Source organism: Cololabis saira, chromosome 11 (genome assembly GCF_033807715.1).
Source record: "Cololabis saira isolate AMF1-May2022 chromosome 11, fColSai1.1, whole genome shotgun sequence".
Taxonomy (NCBI): Eukaryota; Metazoa; Chordata; class Actinopteri; order Beloniformes; family Belonidae; genus Cololabis; species Cololabis saira.
Genome location: NC_084597.1, coordinates 42,967,926 through 42,993,123, shown reverse-complemented (window position 1 = coordinate 42,993,123; position 25,198 = coordinate 42,967,926). Strand labels below are relative to the sequence as shown.

The following is a 25,198-nucleotide window of genomic DNA, read 5'->3' as shown; positions in this document are numbered from 1 at the left end:
ACATTTCCCATGAGCACCAGGGATGGGAATTGATAAGATGTTTTCGATTCCGATTCCATTTTCGATTCTGCTTAACGATTCGATTCTTTATCGATTAAAATTGTTTCTTTGTTTCAATTTCTTTGTTACTCTGATCTTTTTTGTTCAAATATATAAAACTTTTATATCTTTGAACAAAAAAAATATAAGTGAGGTCTTAAGATGCCCCCAGCCTTGGGCTCCTCAATGGTGCCAGGGGTCCCCACAAAATGATTTGTAATATACAGTAAAATATGTATTTAATATAAAATAATAATAATAAAATAAATACTCTTCTGTAGAAATTAACTAAAAACAACAAATTATTTTGTGGCAATTACACAAGAATGTCCAGTAACATGTTCAACACCACAAACTTAGTCACTGCTGGTAACATTCATCTATTCTGGCCTGGGTCATACTCTTCCCTGCCTTGATGAAAGGAGAATCTAGCGGTAGATGCTCTTTAACTTCTCCATAGATGAGCTGATGAACTGCAGCTGTGTCAGGAGCTCCGCTGTCCGCCGCAGCGCCCGGCACGTCCGCGTGGCGCAGCTCTTCTAAAGCATGATTTATGGTTCCGCGTTAAATCGACGCAGAGCCTACGGCGTAGGGTACGCGGGGACGCGCACCGTACGGTGCGTGTCGCCGCGTACCCTACGGCGTAGGCTCTGCGTTGGTGTAACACGGAACCATAAATCAGCCTTACCACACACCGGCTGACTCCGCGCTCCCAGCGCATCAGCTGGCCGAGTCCTAACAGTTTCCCCCCTTTGTTGAAATGTCCACATTGCAAGTATTGTCGCCCTGTTGTCATCCTTTTTGGTAAAATGTAACCAAACTTTAGAGCGTTTATGCCGCTTTGGCCCCGTGTTTTCCTGCTGGGTGCGAATGCGCACGTTGCGCAACGTGCTTGGTGACGTCATTCGCGCCCACTGGAATCAATAAGGGAATCGTTTGCGAAAAAGGCAAACGATTCCAAGGAATTGAAACGCTGGGAACCGGTTCTCAACAAGACCCGGTTCTCGATTCCCATCCCTAATGAGCACCAGCGCGTACTGCCGGAAAACTCCTGTCCCCGTCGCTGCATTTGTGTTGATAGTGAATGAAATAAGACGGGACGGACTTTCAAAACTACTTTTCTGTTTCCAGCGGTCGTTTGCAGGATGGATAGTGAAGAGGTAATGTATCTATTTATGGATAAACAATATAATATGACGATGTTGAAAATCACTAAGTTCAACTTGGTTTTATTAGTGAAGTCTCCTCCGCCCCCCTGTCCTGTTTCAGACAGATAATGCCCCCAAACTACAAACGTTTTTTAGAGGGACTTCGTCATAAATTAGTAGTCCAACATACTTACTGACAAAATAAAAAAAATACTTTATAACCTGTGAATAACTGAATGCCCATTCCTTATATTTTGCAGATCAGCCCTGCACAATTTTACATTCTCAGGAAAAATACTAGAACCGAAGACGTATGTGAAAACATTCTAATGTTGATTCTTATTGAACATAGAACTACATTTACATTTGTATCATAACAATTCTGTCTCTCTTGTCGGACATCCCTCCTCGTCTTTCAGCTCACGCCAGCGAGTGAACGCCGGGACAATCTTTATTCTTGTCCGGGCATTTTCCTTTTTTTTATCCGGGCATTTAGCTTGTTACTCTCCTGCTTTCTTTTTTTTGCCTTCTCCGTTAAAACTTTTATTTTCTTGGGTTTTTCCGCTGCTTCGGCCATGACACCAGCTTCTGCTGAGCTCTGCGCTCCACGTCCCGCCCAGCTTTGGTCTGGACTACGAATCAGGAAGGAGGGGGAAGTGACGTATGCCGTAAAGCAGTCAAAGACGTAAAAATGTGTAGTTTTTTAGTGTGGCAGGGTTCCTACCATGCTCCTCAAAGTTACATAGTGCCAGTGAAGGAGATACAGACCCCTCAGACCATGACAGAGGTTCATTAAACCTGTTGGAAGTTGATGTACCATCACAATGATGATGATGATGAAATATTAGATTAAGCTGGAAAAGTTACATAGTGCTGCTTTAAAATACATTTTATCTCTGATAATGTACCCATTTAAATTTTTTTCATAAGCGCAAAAAAACCCTGCATTTTTGAGTGTAATAAATTAAAAGAATCAATCATGTCGTGCCACAGACTTCTCCTCTGACAGCCGAGGGTTTAAAAACACAGCGAGTGCTGCTGGATGTATAATACAGTTGATGGAGGAGAGCTGGAGTCCAGGGTGAGGCAGCTCATTTTCATGTCAGCAGGTCTGTTGCTATGACCTGAGCTGAAGGTATAGAGTTACAGTCCAGCAGAAATAAATATTCTCCTGGAAAAAACTACATTTCAATGAAGGGAAACCAAATTTAAGGGCTTTGGTTTGTGCCGTCCTCGGCGTTAAACTGTAACCCCTGGTGGTTCAGTCGATGGAAAACGACAGATCTGAGACCAGTTCCTTAGTTTAGTCTGTACCTGCTCTGTTTAAGCAAGCGGTGGTGAGGCCTCCGCTAAAATAAATACATAAATAATCTAATCTTGACCCGTTCAATCCCCAAATTCAGACCAGCTGCAGTGTTTCAGATCAGGTTTAACAAACAAGAGTTTCTCCATTAAGGTTAATGACCCTTTGGTGTGCCACAGGGATCTATTTTGGGGCATGTCTTATTTTCATCAGACAAGCTGCCATCAGAGTAAATTATTTCCCATCACAATGTCTCCTTTCACCTGTATGCAGATGATCTGCAAATCTATCTGCCAGTTCACGGAGCGCCCTGAACTCCATCCACAGATGCTTAAATGTCTCAGAACTTCTTCTTTAATCATTGCGTTTGGTCCGCCCAAAGTATTGATACCATTGCCCCTCACTTTAACCATGTCGTCTGATATTTGGGTGTGGCTTTTGATAGAAGTTTAAAATCTGATCAATTATTTCTGTTGTCAGGGCTACTTTCTGGCAGTTTTCACTCCTCACAAAAGGTCAAGCCGTTCCTGACCTGTAGCAGCCTTGAAAGAGCCATTTATTCCTTCATCAGTTCCCTGATTCATCGTTGAATTTCTCTTTATTTTAGTATCTTATAGTTTGTTTTTAGTGCTGTAAACGGCTCTGCTCCTTTATACCTATGTAATAGATTGAAGTTTCCTACAACCCAGCAGAGCATTGTGGAGTAATGGTTCTTGACTCCACCTGTTCAGAATGGCATTTGGGTTATAATAGCACTGCAACTTTTTTACTCTTATTTTTATTGTATTTAAGGTTTTTGTGTGTCTAACCTTTTTTTAGTATATGTTTTTTATTCATTTTAATTGTGAAGCACTTAGGTTAACCCTGGTTGTTTAAAAGTGCTACACAAACAAAGAGTGATTGATGGATTGGTAGTTATTACAGTCCTGAGGATCTGATCTGAGGTGAGGGGCATGATGGACCAGCATCTTCTCTCTGGTACCAGTTATTCTCTTACTGTTCACCCTCGAGGCAGCTGGTAAACTAAAATAAATTAACCTAGAAACACAGAAAACTGGGTTGCTGTCTGATTTGTCGGCATTTACAGGCATTTGGTTCTTGTTAACTAACTAATCATTTGAAATTCATTTCCAAAATGACCTTTTCAGATGTTTCTTGATGAGCAAGAACAGTAACATATTTGAGACATTTAACTACAATTATGAGGCTGTGAAATCATCAATAAACCATCATCTCGCTCAGTAACTTTCCTTTTGGAGTATTTTCAGCTACACAGGTTGGATCACCAAACCTAAACGGAGAGCCGCTCCCCAACAGCTTAGAGTAAATACCCTTTTGGTCACTTCTGCGACAGGATCAAAGTAAAACACGTTTAAACAAACCTGAGAAAATAGACTTCCACATTTCTTTTTTTTTTTAAATCTAAAACAGACAACTTTGGTTGGAAAATACAGACACTAGAGCCAGACGCCTTAGTGAGTTCTGGTTCGTACTTAATAAAAATAACCTAAAAAAAGAAAAGTTTTTCAGTCTTTAGTAGCAATGGTTACATTATTTAATTTAAAAGCATTTTGTCCAAATAATTCCAAAAGTTCATTTTTCTGCAAATCTTAAAACTCCAGATTCAGAACCAACTGCAAACTCTGATAGTTTTCCCAAACAGACAAAAATACATTTCTTTGGAGAAACTTGGAAACAAAAGCAACATAACTTTGAAGTTCTACCGGATACGCCATGATGGAAAGGCATAAACTTTAAAATGACTGTGAAAGACCTTGCTCTTGTGAAGAATATGACCAAAGGAGAAAATTGTGTAGAAACATCTGTCTCCAATCTGAGCGGAGGTGGTGGCGGCGGGTGAAGGGCGTACCTGTGATGGGAGCTTCCACCTCTAGCATGCACTTCTCCTGGCGCAGGATGGCTGCGCCCTCGTTGATGATCCGCAGAGCCGCCTCCTCCTCCAGCCGGCCCTCCTTCACCAGATGGGCCTTCAGCAGGTCCAGGCTGGGCCTCCCGTCCACATACAGGTCTTTGGACGTCAGGCGTGTACCGGGAGGATATGGCACCGCTGTGGAAGTGAGGAGACAGTCGGGTGAGAAGTGCGGTGGCCGACGTCAGCAACACAAACACTAAGGGTGTAACGATACACTAATCTCACCATACACGATATTGAGGTCACGATAACGATACGATATTATAGCAGTATTTTTTTAACAACCTTGAATGAGGAACATATGACTGGAAAAATGGTCTTTTATTTGAAAGACACAAAATACAAAACAATGCTGTGCGTTTGCCCTATTGTTACAGTTTGTAATGCTTTATAACTGTTTAAGTTTTAAAGAGAAAGCCAGGCCAACCATTTTCCACAAACTGAACTAAAAGTAAATGTCAGGTTTGCATTATGATCTTCAGTTTCATACAAGTACAAATTAGGGCTGTTCGATTTTGCCCAAAAATAAAATCTCGATTTTTTTCTCTCAAAATCCGATTTTCGATTACGATTATTTTGTGAACTGACAAAGGCAAAGAAATTATTTCAAATATGCTGTTTTTTTATTGAACATTTGCCCCATTGGGCTTTAAGTGCAAACTTAGCTCTTATTAAACCAAAAATGAATGAATAAAGTGCAAAGCTCTGTAAAATAAGTTGAAAAAAAGTTTTAAAAAATATAATAAAATATAAAGTTTTATCTCTGAAAAAAAAAATCAGCAAATCAGCACTTGCAAACATACAGTAAGTTATATTTCCAATTAAATAAAACAAGACATTTTCTAATTAAACTAAACTGGGTCTTTGCATGCTAAATAATAATGCAACCCATGAAGGAGGTAGAGGTGTGTAATGTCAGTCATTACATTTGCTGTTCACATTTGCAAGTTTTTTGCAAGGAACACGAGCCGGTCTACGGCATCTGGCTTGAGGGATGCCCGGTGGCATGTTACAACGCCCCCTCCTACACTAAAGAGCCTCTCCGATGGGGCACTTGTCGCAGGTATTGAGAGGTATTTCCATCAATCATTAATATAGTATCAATCATTAATGTGTGCAGACAAGGTAAAAAAAAAAAAAAAAAAAAAAAAAGAAAAGAAAAAGTGAAAAATCGATTTTACGAGTTTCACGTTTTAACATCATTCTAATTACATAATCGCGATTACGATTTAAAATCGATTAATCGAACAGCCCTAGTACAAATATTTAGCCACAAACTGAATAGTTTCTCTCATGTATTGATTTGACTTTTTTCTTTTCCAGAAATTTAACAACTAAAATTAAATAAATAAATAAAAGTAAATAAATACATACAATTTTACATCATAAAAAAGATTGATTCATGCTCACCTTATAAGTGTAAGAGGAGATTTATTTTTGTTAAGAAGGTTATTTTGGTAATTCAGGGTTCATTATTTTATAAATCTATTCTTTATATTGTGATGTAAATCAGGGACTATAATGACACTAGTCAGTTTATCTGTAGTGATTAGTCTGTTTTAGATTGGGCGGAGTGATACGCCACAGTACGGCACTAGGTGCTGTGTTGATGTTCTAAAATCCTACACTGTTGAGGGACATTAAAGTACACTGGAACTCAGCAGAAGTTTCCCCGTGTTTATCCTACTCACCACCCCAAAAAGGTTTAATTTAATAAGGTAAGGCTTAACTCTACACCAGCCTTACATAAGTAAAAGTTCAGAGCTCAAAACCCCCAAGAGTCCCGTGATCGGGACCAAAACGGTACTAGTTTCTTCTGAGCGGAGGAAGATTTTGGTCCGCGGATCGAGTCGTGGTCGGATACGCGTTACTAGTAAACACAATATATTAATATTCCAATATCGCGATACACTTTGTCACCTCCACGACACGTATTGTGACGTTTTTTTGTATCGCGAAATTTCGTGGCACGATATAGTTACACCCCTAACAAACACTGATGAATCTGAGGTTCACGGTGAGGACAGAACCTGCCCGGACATTTAGCCGGCAGAAGAGCCATGCTTCACATTTTTACCCAAAAAGGGACAAGCTGGAGATTTCTGCTAGATTCGTGTCACAAACCTCACAGAAAAATGTAAAAACCAAAGCACGCAGGCTTCTAAAAGAACATCCTCTTTTATTGAGCTTCAATGGCGCAGCTTCACCGAACGTGTGATTTGAAATCAGCTTAATCCCCAAGAATCGAGAAATCCTGATATGTTTACAGGGTAAATTCAGGTTCGTGAAACGCCTGCTCCTGGTGGGCAAAATCATCAGCCAGGCTTTCCAAAGGGGCAGGAAAGAGGAGGTAATCCAACAATTAAAAGGACCGTTCTGCAGTTGAATCAACCCTGGGACTTGGACTAGACGGTAAAGAGAGTAAACTTCCACTAGGGACCAAAAAGGTTGAATCAAAGCAGTCGGGAGCTCATGTGTAAATGTGTTAGCAACAAAACGGTAGCGAATGTTGGCACGGAAGGAAACACAGACAGGTGGAAACAAGTTGCACTGTCAGGCCAGAGGAACTCTGGATACAGGATTTGCTGGCCTGGTGTGTGTGTCAGTTGACAATCCAAAAAAGGAAAGACACCAACAATGATTTTAACGAAACAACTGTTTCCGTGCATCTATAAAAGGCCCGTAAGAACATTTATTAACTGTTTGGAGTTCACGCGACAGTAAGTATGTCAAAAAGTAGAAAAACATTCAGTACGGGGGTCAGCAAACGGTTCGGGCACATTTCCAAGCAGGGAGGAAATACTTGAGTCTGCCCCACCTGTTTTTAAGTCACTCACTATCTCCACATCTTCAAGGATGTCTGAGTGTGTTTTTCTCTCGTCTGCACATCCCTTGGTCATATCTGATTTCTGTCACACGAGAGGTGAGGAGGCGGAGAAAAAAATAAATACATCTGGGTCGCATTGGCGAATTGGGTCGCTTGAACCCTGCAGCACGAGTGCAGAGGAAGACTGAATCAGAAGAGTTGGGCCTGACGGAGGCCTGTTATCTACACACGGGCCGGCACCATGGCAACGGTGGCAATTTCTGATGAGCCTTCATCATACAATGAACCACTCATCAAAAAGTCTTCCTGTTTGGCACACAAGCCGGCCGTGTGGTTTGAAATAACCCCAACCCGGACTATGATTTCACAGGCTATGTTAGCAAAACTCCATGTGAACCGCTGGAAGAGCTGTCCTCAGAATGTACGGGAACAAGGTGGAGTTGTTTGACCTTTAAAGACCAGCACCATGTGTGGAGATCAACCAGGTTGTGATGCACATCAGCGCAGCTGAAAAAGTGTGGTCAGTTATCACCACTTACAGTGTTATAATCACTTAGTTCAGGCTGTTTAAAGCAGCACAATGTAACTTTCAGCTTTTGTTGAGTTTGTCGGCTCCTTTGGACAAAAGCGGTAGTGCTTTACCAGAAAGAACTACATTTCCCATGAGCACCAGCGCGTACTGCCGGAAAACTCCTGTCCCCCTCGCGTGTATTTGTTTTGATAGTGAATGAAATAAGACGGGACGGACTTTCAAAACTACTTTTCTGTTTTCAGCGGTCGTTTGCAGGATGGATAACGAAGAGGTAATGTATCTATTTTTGGCTAAACAATATAATATGACGATGTTGAAAATCACTAAGTTCAACTTGGTTTTATTAGTGAAGTCTCCCCCGCCCCCCGTCCTGTTTCAGCGAAATAATGCGCCCTACAAACTCATACGCTAGTCCAACATACTTACTGACAAAATAAAAAGATACTTTATAACCTGTGAATAACTGAATAATTCCTTATATTTTGCAGATCAGTCCTGCACAATTTTACAGTTCTCAGGAAAAATACTAGAACCCAAGACAAATCCCCTGTATGTGAAAACATTCTAATGTTGATTCTTATTGAACATAGAACTCTACATTTACATTTGTATCATAACAATTCTGTCTCTCTTGTCGGACATCCCTCCTCGTCTTTCAGCTCACGCCAGCGAGTGAACGCCGGGCCAATGTTTATTCTTGTCGGGCATTTAGCTTGTTACTCTCCCGCTTTCTTTTTTACGCCTCCTCCGATAAAACTTTTATTTTCTTGGGTTTTTCCGCTGCTTCGGCCATGATACCAGCTTCTGCTGAGCTCTGTGCTCCACGCCCCGCCCAGCTTTGGTCTGGACTACGAATGGGGAAGGAGGGGGAAGTGACGTATGCCGTAAAGCAGTCAAAGCCGTAAAAATGTGTAGTTTTTTAGTGTGGCAGGGTTCCTACCATGCTCCTCAAAGTTACATAGTGCCAGTGAAGGCGATACAGACTCCCTCAGACCATGACAGAGGTTCATTAAACCTGTTGGAAGTTGATGTTCCATCACAATGATGATGATGAAATATTAGATTAAGCTGGAAAAGTTACATAGTGCTGCTTTAAGGTCACTGAAGATGCAACGACCATCTTCTCAGAGCTTCTTTATTATGCGGGAAATCCACAGCTTTCTTTTTTTTTTGGTTGAATAAGAGAAACGGTAAGAGACAACCAAAAAAAATGCTAGTTTTCTCTACGAAACAGGTAGGCCTGAACCCGGGAGGGTTGCTCCTTTATTCTGCTGATGTTCGTAGTCCTGTCAACATGTGCAGCCAACGGAAGTTCATACGTCAAAAGGATCCGATTCCAAGTCTGCAGTCTTATTCCAAGGCTGGAAACTTGTCGACTTACAAGTACCGTTTCAAAGTTCTCCAGTTGTGTGAATAAGATATGAGAGCGTGTCGAGGCTCGACCAGAAATGTTGCCAGCTCCGCCCGTCCCTGAAGAAAGTGCCAGGAATCTTCAATCGTGCCCAGATTCTCGAGCCCATCAGGAAGAGGAGCTCAAACAATCCTCTTTGTTTAGGCCCAAGAGAGAAAAAACACAAAGTCCACAAATCCACGACCAGAGCCAGTCCAGACAATTAAAGGTGAAACCTGTCTGGGTTTCTGCACACACCAAGTCCAAGCTGAGGGGAATTTGATGACAAGTCATGGCAAGCTACTGTGTTTACAGACAGTGTCGCCATCGAGTTTACAACACGCAACTCTGAAACATCGATGGATCACGCTGGACTCGGCTGGAGGCTTTAACAAGAGTCGACGCCCACAGAACGTCTTGGACTCGTCTTCAAGGTGAAGACCTCCACTGGTTCTGAAGGATGTGATTGAAAATCAGCTCCTGTCAGCCCATGAAAGAGTCAGGAAAAGGCTAGTACTCCCTCTCAAGTCATCAGCAGCTGTGCCCACCTCTGGAGCATCCCGGTGTGTTTAACAACAACAAAAGGTAAAGCGAAAGAAGAAAAAAGAATCTTGGACTTCAACCAGCTATATTGTGCAAGTAGAGGACATTGAAGACAGGTGACAACCTCCCCAGGTGTAACGGTTCCCCCAGGTCAGACCGTGACATGATCAGCGATCAAAGCATTTGAGGGAAAAAACTTAAAATCAAATTTTTCCTGTGAGTTTTGTAACTTTGGAAACAATTTACAACTGCAAGCTCTGGCCACACATGTCAACATTTAGTTACAGGCTAAATGTTCTTGGCTCTAATTTAAGGTGGTAGTCAAAACAAATAAACAGATGATACAGAGTGAGATACAGACCTCCTTGGGCCTCCATTACCCCACTTATATCCGTGTTTGCAACCATCTTGACCTTTGGACACTGTACCGGACGGCTTTCATTTCCTCTTGTCCAAGTTTTTATTTTTAAATCAAAATCACCAAATTTTATAAATAAGAGCGGCAAGAACAAATATTTTGTGATAAGTTCTGATTGTTTTGAGAGAACTCTCCCCAGAAGGCAAGTTTCACAAATTTGTTGAAAAAAAAAAAGGCTTTTATAAATCAGGATAAACCTATATTCAGGTCAAGCAACTGACCCAGACTTAAGTCGTTTAAAATCATAAAAAAAGAACCGTCTCATTTTATCAAAGAACCGGCTCACATCAGCCCCAAAATACCCAAAGTAGCAAGACATTTTTCAGTAAGCCACTTACTTTTCCAAAACAAAGTTTAAATGGGATCTCTGCAACGCCAAACACACACACACACACACACACACACCACCCTGTTTTCTATCTCCACACTTGTGCACGGAAAATATTCACACCCTCTCCTGGCCCAGTGATCCACTTCAGAGCCTCGCTCCGAAAGCAAACCAGGTCGCGCTTGTTCAGCCAATCACAACAGCGCTCCTGAACTGGTTCATCACCAGCGGAGCGGAAAGCCGCCGGCTGGAGCCGTGTGATGGAGATGAAGTCAGCTCCTGACTCCAGAGAGTCACACCGAACCGCAGCTGTGAGAAAAGCCCGCTGGGAGGATAATCGGCAGCGGGAGGGACGGAGGACGCACCGCACCGTCACTCGCCGCCGCAGCAGCTTCAGCAAACGTCGGCCTGAAGCCGAGCAAGGTTTTATCCAAAAACTTGACACATTGTCTAGGCCTGTGTTGAAAAGATCGATTCTCCGATTTTAAATCGATTCTCATATTAATTCCTAAAAATCGATTCATGTCTACAGATCGATTAAAAAAAAAAAAAAAAAAAAGCAATATTTTGTTGGACACGAGAATAACTGGTGCCATGTTTTTGCCTCTAAATATGTTTAAAGGTATGAAAACATTAAAGTTTTCAGTTATAATTGCATAAATTGTCTATATTTCATTACTTTATATACTGTCTTGGGGTTACATTTGCATAAATGTTAAAAACCAAATTCTCATAAATGGGGAAAAAATAAAAGTGATTTCTTTCGTCCTCTGTTTCCTCCCTGGATCTGTTAGGTAATTCTGACCCACGATGTTTCTGAAAGCAGTTCTATCAGCATTCTGGGAGCTGATTAGTCCTTACAGCATCATTAGCTGCAATACTTGCTGTTGAATCTCAATATAATACTAGTATTAATATGTTGCATAACTACAGTCATATAATTCATGCAACAGCTGAAAAAACAGTTTTATTAACAGTAACCCAAATCAATATCAGATCGAATCAAAAACGTGATAATCGATTCTGAATCTTAAGAATCGGAATCGAATCGATTCTTGATATTTGAATCGATCCCCAGCCCTAACGATGCCTGGTCTTTGCTGTTGTTGAACTTTGGTCCCTGCTGGGCAGCGTTAAATATATGAAAAACAACACAGGGATCAGACAGAACCACACAGACTTTATTCAACCTCAATCTAGTCATCAACTTATTATAATACATCAGATCAGGAAGCGTCAAACAACAACAAAATGTGAACTTACAGTTTAACGTCCGAAGAAGCAGAGCATGGGAATGTTTCTACGGGTACTAGGATCGTTTAGGGGTCTTTAGACCACAGGAACAGGGAACTTAAGTTCCAGTGGAGGAGTTTCTGCCCAAAAAACCACGCTGAACCTTTGGGGGCGGAGCTTGAAGTGTTCAACGTTTCTGATTGGCCCATCAGATGTTCCAATACCATTTTATTCCTTTCTGATACAGACTTCTGCTCAGATATCAGTGTTATTTATGAGATATATTTCCAAACTAACATCATAATAAAAAGGAAAAAAAATAATCCAGGAATGTTACTTTAAGCGCAGCCACAAACACCACTCTTGTAGATATTTCTGGTGCGAGGAACTGCACCGCAGCTCCAGATGTTTAAGAAGAAGTGAAGTCAGACATTTGCAACAATGACAGGAGCGCTCGTCCAAAACAATGAGCTCCACTTCTGGAAACCTTAGCCTGGATTAAAACGCATGCTGCAGTTTTCCTGGTGGGATTTCCCATCTTAAAATAACTCCACGTTGCCAACGTGCTGGTTGCTAAATCCCGAGCGCGGCCCAAACTCGGTCGCCTGCCACAATTTCTCCACCTGGAGCCTCTAAACAGGAAGTTGCAAAGCAGTATTACAGAACTTCCTGTGGTGGTTTTTTAGAGCAACACGTAAGAACTGGGATTACATTTATAAAATCGATAAGGTATCAGACAACCAAGAGAAGCAGAACTCGCCGATCCTGATGTTTATTTTCAGCAGAATGAGTATTTGCAAAGATGGTATCAGGATCAAAACACACCTGCTCCTTTGCAGAGGCTCCAATCTAAAGCAAAAAGCTCATAAAAGTCTGTAACATGAAGGATTGAGAGTCATGCAGCTGAGGCCCTTGCAGGTTTAAGCGCTTCGTAGACTGCAAGGACCGCCGAGGAGCAACAACACACCTGGACACACTTCTCCTCTCCTGAACCTCGGACTTTAGTAGAACCACAAAAACTTAGATATGAGGCGCACTGAGATCCAGGATGGTAGTTGTTTTATTTGCCTCTGATCCACCTAGGACTGTTTTAGTCTGTAGTCTGCCCTGGGCCTCACATAGGCTGCTGGCTTTAATCTGCAGAATCTGGACAGACTTTCTGCAGAGTGAAGCAGCACCCCCCCCCGTCCTACACCTGCAGCCTGCTGGTTAGTGGGGAGGAGACAAGTTATGATAGTTTTTCTGTAGGTGGTAGAAACGTAGACAAAAAGCGTGTGAAAGTAATCACGGCGAAGCTTCACAGCCAACACGGTACAGTATTTCACGCCAGACACCCTTCGTCAAGCAGGACAAGACAGTTTAATGGTTGCTGTTTCTTTCTATTTTTCTTGATAGATGCTGAAAAATGCCAGAAATGCTTGTTTTTTTAATTTAAAAATGTACGTCCAACACAAAACGTTAGAGAGTCCTTTTATTTTTTCGATATATGTTCATTCAAGTTAAGAATTCTGGGTTTGGTTCATTTAACTTTTAACCTACCTTGTGTTAAGACAACATAACAAAAAATATAAATGATCAGTAATTTAACCCCAAACTGTGATCTGTTAATAGCTGCAGCTTCAACAGGGAGTCACCTGACAGCCAGTGATGGCTGGGCGAGGCAGAGGAGCATCTCTGACCCCCCATGACATTGTGTCCTCACAGTGAAGGACGGATTCAGATCCCAACCCTCAGAATCTGAATCTGGTCTGGGACTCTTGTGTTCACAGGAATGTGAACACAGTCCTGTCGCACTTGGAAGACGAAATCATCCTGAACCGGATTCAGGATGAGCCTACTAAACTACCGTCATCAGTTCAGGTGATGAGTCACTTCATTTTGCAGCTTCACTAAAGCTTCTCGGTCCCTGAGCTTAAAGGGGACCTATTCTGAAAAACAGATTTTCTCTTGCTTTAACATATATAAAGTGGTCTCCCCTCAGCCTGCCAACTCAGACGAGGAAAGCAACCAAATTCTGCAGTGGTGGTGGTCGGAGGGGCCGTTTGGCGCGATATGGCAGCCACGCTTCCGTCAGTCTGCAGGGCAGCTGTACAAACGTAGCTACCACCACCAGTGAGGATGTGTATGAATGAATAATAGTCTAAGTGTAGCACTTTCATTGAATGTAAAGTGCATTACAAGTTAAATTAATTTAATTATTATTATCCAGTGTGATGTGGATCTACGAGCCGTTCAGATTCTGCTCCCTTTCGTTACGTAACGAAAATGCGATTTACATAGGTTGGCCTCCGATGTGTGAAACCACACCCACAACTAACTCCACCGGCCGGAGCTTCCGCCATTTTTTCGTAACCATTCAGGCAGCCAATCAGCACAGAGCCTCATTATCATAGCCCCGCCCACTCAGAATCCTGCATAGATAATGAGGTTAGAGAATGGGAAGATAAAGACATGGATCAGAGGCTGAATTTCTAATTTATTTAGCAAAAACAATCAAAAGCTTGTTTTTAAGACATTCAAGGTCTGTTTAAAATAGGTATTAGATGCCATAATAGGTCTCCTTTAAGGTGGTACTGTGGTGTACACCTTGATTTGGACCGCGAAAAGGACTTGAAAAAGCTCGGGGGGGGGTGGGGGGGATCTTTGGCCTGACTGAAAAGTTCTGCAGCATCTCTTCCTGGCGATCCGTTTTCCAGATGTTTACTTCACAGCTGGCTGGACTTTAAAAGTACTGCACTATGGTAATGACCGGAAGGACTTCACCCAACCCCGCTTAAACAACAAAAGCAGAGATGGAGTAGGTGAAACCTAGAAAGTCTGTAAGAAAGTATTCAACCAGAGTGCTCAACCTGTCCTTTTCCACCCTCAATCAGAAATCACATCTCCAGTACAAATGAACCCCGATGAACACAAAGGGCACGGCTGTGACTTGTGACTTCTTTTCAACCCACGTGTGTTTTTGGTTTCTTTTCTGTTACATACTGCAACTCATTCACTGTACCCCCCCAGTCATCCTCCCAACCTGACTAATCAGTCATCCTCCCAAGACACAACCATTACACTTACGGCAGACACCGATTCAATTAACATCAGTAACTAAACCAAAAGACCAAAGCAGCCAGAGCAGATCCAGCGCGCGCGCACGCACACACACACACACACACACACACACACACACACACACACACACACACACACACACACACACACACACACACACACACACACACACACACACACACACACACACACACACACACACACACACACAGAGGACGGTCAGATCAGAACGGTGCAGCGACGATGAACTCTGCCCCTCAGAAGACCGTTTACAGCTAAATGAGTTCATAAACCAGATTTACAGCTGAAACCAACATGTGGAGAAGCAAAACACTCCCCAGAAAGCAAGGCGGCGCGTTTAGGGAGCGTTAAATGATTTAAAATCCCAGTTTAAAATCCCAAAGATAAATAAGTTAACATGCAAATGCAAATAAGTAATCTGCAAATGTACAAGTCGTCTCAAGTCCCATATGTGATAATATCTCTAATGTCTGATTTCATAAAAGCGCAGACTTCATGAAGAAACGGGTCAAACGTCACATCTGGAGGATTCTCAAGAGCGGTTTCAAAGGCTGATTCGGGGGTTGGCAGGAGACGACTCATCCCAGCCCCAGGTTGAACCAAGCATAGGCGGGAAAAATGAGCCTGGCAGGTGGTTGGAACACGCCCACCTTACCTCCGTTACTACACGCTGGCTGCATCCCTCGTACCAATGATGCATCAATTAAAATTTTAGCCCCGTCAGTTATTTTTCTTGAAACAAAATCAATGCTCTGTGATTGAAGTGCTAGAAAAGTGCTGGAAATGCCACACAATTTCCCGGATGTGACAGTGAAGGTTATGGAAACAGTTGTTATGGAAACAGGCTGTAGGAAGGTCTCGCTCAGGCTGCCGCCGACTGAGCCGACAGCTGAAGTGAACGCTGCGAAGGTAAAGCCAATCAAGGGCGTTCCTCTCCGAGTGTCTGAGCGGTGAAGACAGCTTTAACGATGAGCCGCTCTCCTGCAGCTTTACGTTCCTAAGCTGCTCCAACCCACTGAGCCGATCATACGTGACCACCTCCGACACCCGAGCCGTGTCACGCCGGTCCAAATGAGTAACCTTTTATTTTTTTGTTCATGCATTGAGGTCCAGAACTGGAAACTGGCCCCCCCTGAAAAGAATAATCTCAAATCCATCTTGTTTGGTGCTTGAAACAGGACTGTTGAAGGTTGAATCGGGGCTTGAAACATTTCATTTTGAACCGAGTTCAAGTCAAATACACAAGTAGGGCGCGGCAAAGGGTGTGAACTTCACCACTTTTACGGGCCAGAGCCGGACGACCCACCCATGTCTGTACATGTAGCAGGAAACAACAAGCCTGTTAACCGATTAAAGGGCTGGAAAGGTCGGTGGCGCTAAAAGGGAAGACCTGGAGGAACATCTCACACCTTATTAGGTTGATAGTCAACATTTCAGAGATCTTCTAAAAGAGGGAAAGTCCCTCATAAGTTAAGATGGACAGAAGTTCATCAGTCCATAAAACACTATCCTCAAACCGGAAAAACAACTGCAAAATGACATGATTGTCTGGACTCTCAGTAATCCAGGTCACGATAACCCTCACATGGTTGAAAAGGCAGCTGGGCCCCCCTCTTCCTTCAGAGCAACATTCTTCAGCATCAAACTGTGAAGATTTTGGAATATCTCCTCAACGGTGGACACTATCATCAGAAGATTTCAAGAATATGAAGAAATCTCTGTGTGTAGGAGCCGGGCTAAAAATATGTATTTAATGCTGCAGATATATTTCTGTGATGAGAATCACTGCATGGACTTACACCTCCAGAAACCTCTGTCTATCTCGTCCGTGTCGTCCAAAAACACAGGTCAGAGCTCCATGGTGCAAAGAAGACGACGTATGTGAACATGACCCAGAAACGCTGCCCTATCTCTGGACCGAAACTCATTCAAATGGGTCGAGGCGAAGCAGGAAACTGCCCTGTGCTCAGATGAAGCACGGTTCGAAACCGTGAATGCTTTGTCTTCCTAAAGGAAGAGAGGAACCATGCGGCTTGTCACCAGTTCAATAGCCAGCATCTTTGATGATGAGGACGTACGCTGGTGTCTATGGTCTCGTCATCAGTGTACTCCTGCCTTCCACCACAAGACAGCTCGGTTGGACTAAACCAGACCCCACGAGATAGGCGGGTATCAATGATGGATGGATGAGTGGAATTGCCAGGAAACATTGAGATGGAAAGGTATACAGGTTTTAGAGCAACACCCTGTCCCCACTTTTTTCTGGGAGAGCCTTGCATCTTTCAGAAAGACAAAGCTACATCTTACATCCACTACAAAGTACGTCTGGGTACCAGAATATTCCAGGTGCTGATCTGGTCTGCCTGCAGTCCAGATCTCCAACTGGAAGAACTTGCAGGGGCTGAATTTGTGTATTTCATCTCCCATCAGATACCCAGATCCTAGGTCCAAATTTGAATCTTCCTCTGACCTTTCTAGAGGAGCCTATTCAGATAACTACGGATTCATTGAGTCCATAACCGCTTCGTCCAGCGGCCACACTGTTGCGGTTCTTTGTAGCTATGAAAACTTCATTAAAGCCAGGTCTTTTCTGATCACATACAAAGAATTTGCATCGGTTATAAAAGCTATACCCTCAGGTATAATTGAATTCATGAAATGTCACTTAAGCTATCAAAATGTTAAAATTCAAATGCCATTAATGATTAGAGGTTTAGATTTAACAGACAGAAAGTGTACAAACAAACATAAAGAAGGTTTTCCATAGTTATAAGATTTCACCCAGAGGAAAATGTTTTTGGAACTCACAATTAGATAACATTAACTGGCGTAAAGCTTGGTTGTGTCCCTTTACATTTTGTATCTCTAATAAGACCAGAGACATTAGTTTTAAAATGTACACAATATCTATCCTTGTAACAAGTTAATATCCAAATTTGTTGATGTTGATTGCACCTTTTGTAAGATTGAGCCAGAAACTCATCTGCGTTTTGGACTGATTTTGAGAATTTTATACATAGTAAAATTAACCTTTTTATAACAATTATGGCTAAAGATGTTATCACTCAGTTTGAATCTGACAATAAACCATTAAGTTACATAGTAAATCTTATGATTGCAATTGGTAAATTTCATATACACAAAGCAAAATTCTCAAAGTCACTCCCAAATCTCAATGCTTTCCTTGGAGATTTTGATTTATATATAGACTCCCTTAAACTTATGTCAAACCAAAAGAGCGAACACACGTGTGTCATATTATAGAGACCTTTTTTCTGTCTTGCTTGATTAAGCTAAATTAATTTTATAGATATTTTTTATTTTATTAATTTATACATAATTTTATATTATATACTGTATTGCACAAGTTTTTTTGAGTATAAACGTTTCAGGGGGGATGGCACCCCCCCTGAAATAAAAACGGTCCAAATCATCCCCCCTGTAAAACTGTCATCCCTCCTTTCCATCCCTTATGTCATTTCATCAATGAATGTGGTTTTACTGCTATTTCAACATTTAGAGTCATCACCAGAAAAATAACACCAGAAAAATAACTTATTTGACAATTTTCACCTGTTTCAAGTAAATTTTCACTTGAAATAAGTAGAAAAATCTGCCCGTGGAACAAGATTTATCTTCTCATTACAAGCAATTACAAGCACTGGCAGATTTTTTTACTTATTTCAAGTGAAAATCTACTTGAAACAGGTGAAAATTGTTTTTTCCAGTGATGAGTCTTGTTTTAAGTGTAATGAGATTTATCTTACTAAAATGAGACATTTTAACTAGAAATAAGACACATATTCTTGTTAAGATTTTGAGTTTTTGCAGTGATCCATTTTACTTATCCTGTGAAGGACAGAGTCATATTGATAAATTCAGAAAAGTGTTTTTTATTGTTGTGTTTTGATGTATTTGATGTAAGCCCAGTGGATATTTAAAGCTTACAGAAGGCTGCATTTAACTGCTGCTATGTCATTCCTGCAGTATTTCTGCAGGTGTTTTGGTCACTGCTATTATTTGTAGGCTAATATATTATATTATTTGTAATCAGCACAAATTATCTGTCCCCATATGATAAAATCCACCATCCCCCTGATTTCTTTTTTTACAACTCCAGTACTGTCTACCAGGTCCACATCTGGACCAGATGTTTGCATGTATTTTAACGTGTGACCTGTACATTTTTATATATTTTTATGTATTTTAAACGGAACCTTTTGGGTCTGTAATAAAATAAAACCACTGTGTCACATGTCAGCCATCGATCCCCCTGCAGGATCGATCAAACCTCGGCGGCCTCTTTGATCTTTCTTTGATCTCCGGCTGAACCGAACCAGCCGGGACTTCCTGGTGTCACGTACCTTTGATGGGTCTCTCGACGGTGGAGAGTTTGTTCTGGTCTTTGGCCGACATCCTCCTCCCTCCTGGCGGAACCGCTCGACCCACAAAAACCAGCTGATTTCACGGTCTAAAAAAACCGAGACCGAACCGAGCCCTTGCTGTGAGTGTGTGTGTATGTGTGTGTGTGTCCGGCTACAGCAGCTTTAGCCGCTAAAAGCAGCCAGCTAGAGCGGGCCGAGCTCCGGCTGCAGCAGCCGCGGCAGCACCGGTGTCGGGTCTCGGTGTCGGGCACACCCAGACCTGCTCGCTGAGTCCTCGGCAGGCCGAGCCGCATCTGCCGAACAGGCCGCTGCGCTGCGGGTTTTCAGAGTCGTGATCCGGCGTGTCGGTCCAGACCTCCGTCGGATTACAATAATCCGCCGCCAGCGGATTTCCTACAACGGGGGAGTCGGCGCGCGGGGGGTTCTGGGTAATGGAGTGTTCATGCGGCGTCTGCGCGGGGGATTGTGGGTAATGGAGTATGGAGTATGGAGTTTGTTTTTTGTTTTTTTTGGTTGTTTTTTTTTTACTTTATTAGCAAATCTTGCTATACACACACTGACAGTTTTTTTTTATTGAACACATTTTTTAAACAAGAAAAACACACTTTATACAAACACCAACAGTGTTTAGAAATGTATATCAATGATGGATATCCATTCTGAGATTTTCAACCATTAAGCTGTCACAAATTAAAAAAAAATATATATATATACATATATACAGCAGTATATGTATATATATATATAAACATTTAAAAAATGCTTAAAATCAAAAAGGGAGGGGGGTTTTCCTTTCACTGCCGTCCTACTTGCCTCTTTCTGGGACTCCCGGTCGGGCAACTGGAGTCTGGTGGGGGCCTCCTGCTCGCTTCCCTGACGCCCCGTCTGACCTCACCCCTCATTGCAATACATAAATGACCAATTCTAACTCTAATAATTATTCCTGGCGTTATCATGATATATTGTTTCATAGTGTATTATTATATTAAGTTATGAAATCTCATGGGATGTTAAACTATAGTATTATTATATTGTTTTATATTATAGCATGGTGATATAATTTGGTTATATGTTATAATATTTTATAAAAATTATGTTATATTAGGATATTACTATATTATTATGCTATATTTATATTATATCATCCTACACCACTCTATATGATAATTATTTATTTGTTTAACTTATTTACTCTCGAATTAATATTCTCAATTTATGTATCTACTTTCATCATCTTATTTACACACACACACACACACACACACACACACACACACACACACACACACACACACACACAAAAACTGATGTCGTCTTTTGTCGTTGTTTGCACTGTATGTTAATACATTTAAAAAAAAAGATATACATTTCTTATTTGTGATTAATTTAAGAGACTTGAGATAATAATTAACTTCAATAAAAAAACATTTAAATAATGGAGAAGAGTTTTGGAATTTACATTTATGGATGTGAAATTTTCCTAATAAAATATAAAGATTGACAATAGTGCATACCTTTTTTTCTTTGAATTCAAAATAAGTGATAATGTAGTATTAATGTGACGTCTGCGCGCCACCTTCAGTGACATTTTTTATTTTTATTTTATTTTTTTTAATTAAAATCTTGAAATACAATGAAAGATTAAGATCAAAGGCAAAAAATAGACTCCAACACCAAATTGAAAAGAAATGAACAAAAAAAAGAAATAGAAATAGAAATAGAAAGCCTTTATTATCATTATACTGGTACAATGAGATTAGGCAGCAGCTCCGTAAAAGTGCACACATGCAAAGACTATGTAAACTAAGACTGTGTAAACAACAACATGAAAAACAGGAAACATAGATATATATACACTATGAAAATGAGTGAATGGATGGAAGAATATTGCACATAAATGAGTAAAGAATATTGAACATAATGGATGAAGAATATTGCACAGTATGAGGAGCTTATTGGTTCAGAAAGTTCACAGCTTTGGGGAAGAATCTCTCCCTGAGTCTGTTTGTTCGGGGTCGTATGGACCTGAAGTTCGTGCCAGAGGGCAACAGGTCGAAGAAATGGAAACCGGGGTGGGTGTTGTCCTTTAAGATGATCCTTGCCCTGTTGAGGCAGCTGGAGCTGTAGATATCAGACAGGGAGGGCAGAGAGGGCAGAGGGCAGCCGTGATCGTCTGTGCTGTGTTTGCCTCTCTGCAGCCAGGAAGTGCAGCTGCTGCTGAGCCTTCTGGACCAGTGCAGTGGTGTTGACAGCAGGAACTTGAAGGACTGCACTTGCTCTACACATTCACCGTTGATGTACAGGGGGGTGGGGGCGGCTCTGTTCTGCCTCAAATCCAGGATGAGTTCCTTGGTTTTGGTGATGTTATATAAATATAACATAAACGTATAACAACATATATTACATCAACGTCCTTTATATATAAAAAATATAAAGGGCAAGACAGTTGAATGTAAATTAAAAAGATAAATTAATAAAAATAAAAACAGCATAATGTGCGAGAGTAAGTTTCATGTTAACAAATTCAGCGATTTACAGATGCCGATGGGCTTTTGTGCCTTTGTGTTTTTCGATGAGTAGATCGTCCTCATATTGTTCAAGTTCTTTTTTGAGTATAAAGAGTTCAACCTTTCTGTGGATGAATTTGCACTTATGTATGTGAAACCTTGCTAAAAAATAAAGACAGATTTATATTAAAGAAAGCGTCACTATCTTTGTGATTAAAATTATGAAAACCAAAAATAACATTCTTATAGGAAAATCAGAAAAGACAGAATCAGCAATATACTTGTGGAAGTCCCTCCAGAATTTACAAGTGAATTCACATGACCAGAATAAGTGAGAATATGTTTCTGTAAGCCTTTGGCAAAAAGAAAAAATAACATCTATATCAGTCTTAAATTTTGATAAATATTGTTTTGCAGGGTAGAATTTGTGTATCAATTTAAAAGAGATCCCTTTGACTTTATTTGTTAGAAAGAATCTTTGTGGTAACGACCAAACTTTTGTCCACTCCACCCCCAGAGGGTTGTGTCAGGAAGGGCATCCGATATAAAACGTTTGCCAAATCAAACATGTGAATCAAATCTATGACTTCCATCAGGGCTGGACTGGGACAAAAAATCGGCCCGGGCATTTTGAGCCTAGACCGGCCCACCAGGTATTGATGGAAAGAAAATGAAGCCTATGAATGAAAACAAACGTTCTTGTGACACCGCTTGTACACTGTCTTGTTGGTGTGTATGTTCTTGTCTAATAAACCTAAACTTACACCATCCCCCCCAGTCCCGTTATAGATGTACTTAGTACTGTTTCTGAGTAGACCAGCAAACTTGTATGGCAAGCCGTTTTAACATTTAATAGCTAGACTGGATATGTGTTGCAGATATATGTAATTCAATTCTTCCTAGTCAAAAAGAACATTTCAGATATCTACAATGATATATTAACCCATTTTAAACAGGGGGAACGCATTCTGACAGCGTGAAATACTGCTGTCAGAATGCGTTCCCCCTCTGTTTATCATGAAGGGATGCTCACACATCTTTTAAATTCATACTGCTGACTTCTTTCACCACCACAGATAAGTCCTGTCATTTTCAGGCTGATATCATCATATTTGACCATTTTAAACAGGGGGAATGCAGCGCTGCCTCTGTTTTTACTAACTAATGACCATGAATTGCCTAAACAGTGGGTTCTTCCAATATATGTATATTAGGGGTGCAACGGTTCAGGTAGCCCACGGTTCGGTTTCGGTTTCGGTTTTTAGGCCACGGTTTCGGTTCGGTTTCGGTTTAAGTTAAACCTAAATTATGGTTCAGGGTTAAATCGACGCAGAGCCTACGGCGTAGGGGTGCGCGCCGCCGCGTACCCTACGCCGTAGGCTCTGCGTTGGTGTAACGCAGAACCATAAATCAGCCTTTATGTGCATGAGAGAGCTTTTTTTTCCCCAAATTATCTGTTTATTTCTCTCATCACTTTTCAAAATGTAAATTACTATAATTCTTTATAGTCAACAGCCTCTTAATCTTGACAACTCAGTACAGTAAGTACATTTTCCACTACTAAATACGTAGGGGATAATGCCCGACGAGGTACATTATCAGAAATATATGGGCGTGAACCGTCCGACGCGAGCGGAGGACGGTTTCCCTCCGCGAAAATATTGTAAATTATTATAATTATAATTATTACAATATTACAAAATATTGTAGCTTGATCCTAATATGGGAGAGTTACAAAGTGGGGAGATCAGCCTCTCGTCTCTCTGCCTGTCACAGTAATGCACGTGATGTCATGAAGGAGCGGTGGTGGCAGAGGGAGGGCTGAACCTCGGGTTTTTTTTCAGGTGTTTTAATTGAATTATTGGGGGAGTTTTGCCCGAGACGTTAGAGTTAGAGTCTGCCTTTGTTTATGACTGTAAACCTGTTTATTTCCTTCAGTAAATAAACCGGCCCGATCAGAGCCGTCTCCGCCCGGTCAGTGTAACGTTTCACTGACCAGGCGGAGACGGGCTCTGATCTTCCACCAGCCGGTCTCAGCAATGATTACAGACAGTAAAAGCGTTGTTAACTGTTTTCACTCCATCGTCGTTGTAATCAACAGGAAAACCGAAATGATGCCACCGGAGATTTGAATGAAGCTGGCGCTTCTTCAAACTTTTTTTCTCTCAACTCCCCCGCTCCGTGTCTGCTCTGTGTGAGCGGGGAGTGGGCGGAGCTACAGCAGTGACTCGCGGAGCGCTTTTCTGCAGCAGCTGACAGACAAACAAACACGCAGATTGTAAAGCATTAATGCAAAATTAATGGCAAAACCGAAAATCCGCGGCACACATGGGCGTATTGAACCGTGGAGGGCGAACCGAACGGTTCGGTTTTATACCGAGAACCGTTGCATCCCTAATGTATATATACACAAAGTCTTTGCTGCGATGGCATCACTGTAGGTAAACATTTCTCCAAAAAGATTGATGTATTATTTCACCCACCCACTAATAATCACAGCATTATTAAAATTTAGTGACAATCAGGAATCCAAACACCACTGTCCCTGTCAAAAAAGCAACTTAAATTTGGAGTTGCTAATTTAGTTTTATAGAATATATAAGATATTGAATATGAACTTATCATTCTTCAAATAGTAGCCTATCAATAATAATATCAATAATAAGCCACGTGCTCTAATGTTGTGACTACTCCAGCCAGAGCTGCCTGGGAGACTTGCGAGGCCCTGTGTGGAATGGCCGGGGGGGCCCCTTGCAAAATTTTTGGGGTTTTTCAGGTCGGATCGGGTGTCTATATGTGCAATTTTAACTCTCCAATTAGCAAAATACTGGATACCTTCCCCTGCCTCATCATCATCTCTTGCCTCGACGCGGGGCCCCACGGCCCTCAAACGTAATCTGCAACGGATTTAAATTCCAAGTTCCTGCAACCGTTGACTGATTGTAAATTATTCACTAGTAAAGTGATCATCATCTCTTATTATAAACTTTTTTTTTTAAACCATTGTTTTAATAAAATACATTAAAATATTCAGATTTCAGTCTGTCTGGGATGTAATGAGGGCTTCGAGGAGCAGAAATGAACCAGATCAGTCATCAAATGATTTAATTAGCAGTGGTTAAGTCAGGTGTCTCAGTCACGTGGGAACATTTCCGAACCTCATTTTCCTGTCGGAAAATATGTGAAACACCAACCTTTTATCCTTTTATCCAAACATGCTACTGAGATCATTTTCAAGCCACAGAGAAAAAAGGATGGGGGAGACGAGAGGCCCAGTTTGGACAGGTGAGAGACCTGCACCTGCTCAGCACCGCCGTGCAACAGCGCCCTCGTGTGGCCGGCACTGAGACATGCCTTCATATGAAACCAGAAATCCCATAACGTTGGCTGGGCTTGTTGAAAAGAAACATGTGAGATCACATTGGTAGTTAGTAGGCAAGGCAAGTTTATTTATATAGCACAATTCAACACAAAGTAATTCAAAGTGCTTTACATCGACATTAAAAGCGGCAAGACATAATTAGACAGTAA

The 25,198-nt window shown here is 41.4% G+C and overlaps 1 protein-coding gene across 3 annotated transcripts in view; it reads right to left on the bottom strand.

Moving 5' to 3' along the window:
* The window catches only part of ppp3ccb (protein phosphatase 3, catalytic subunit, gamma isozyme, b), a 46,100-nt gene extending 26,532 nt beyond the window's left edge, over positions 1-19,568 (bottom strand). For 2 of the 3 annotated variants that reach the window (XM_061734562.1, XM_061734563.1), the window contains exons 1-2: positions 19,140-19,568; positions 4,361-4,558 (exon numbers count right to left, since the gene is read on the bottom strand). In XM_061734562.1, the coding sequence (XP_061590546.1) occupies positions 4,361-4,558; positions 19,140-19,191 (250 nt within the window). In that variant the 5' untranslated portion in view covers positions 19,192-19,568. The remainder of the gene's footprint in view (positions 1-4,360; positions 4,559-19,139) is intronic. The other variant, XM_061734561.1, reaches the window with a different exon arrangement.
* Positions 19,569-25,198: the final 5,630 nt, after the last annotated feature.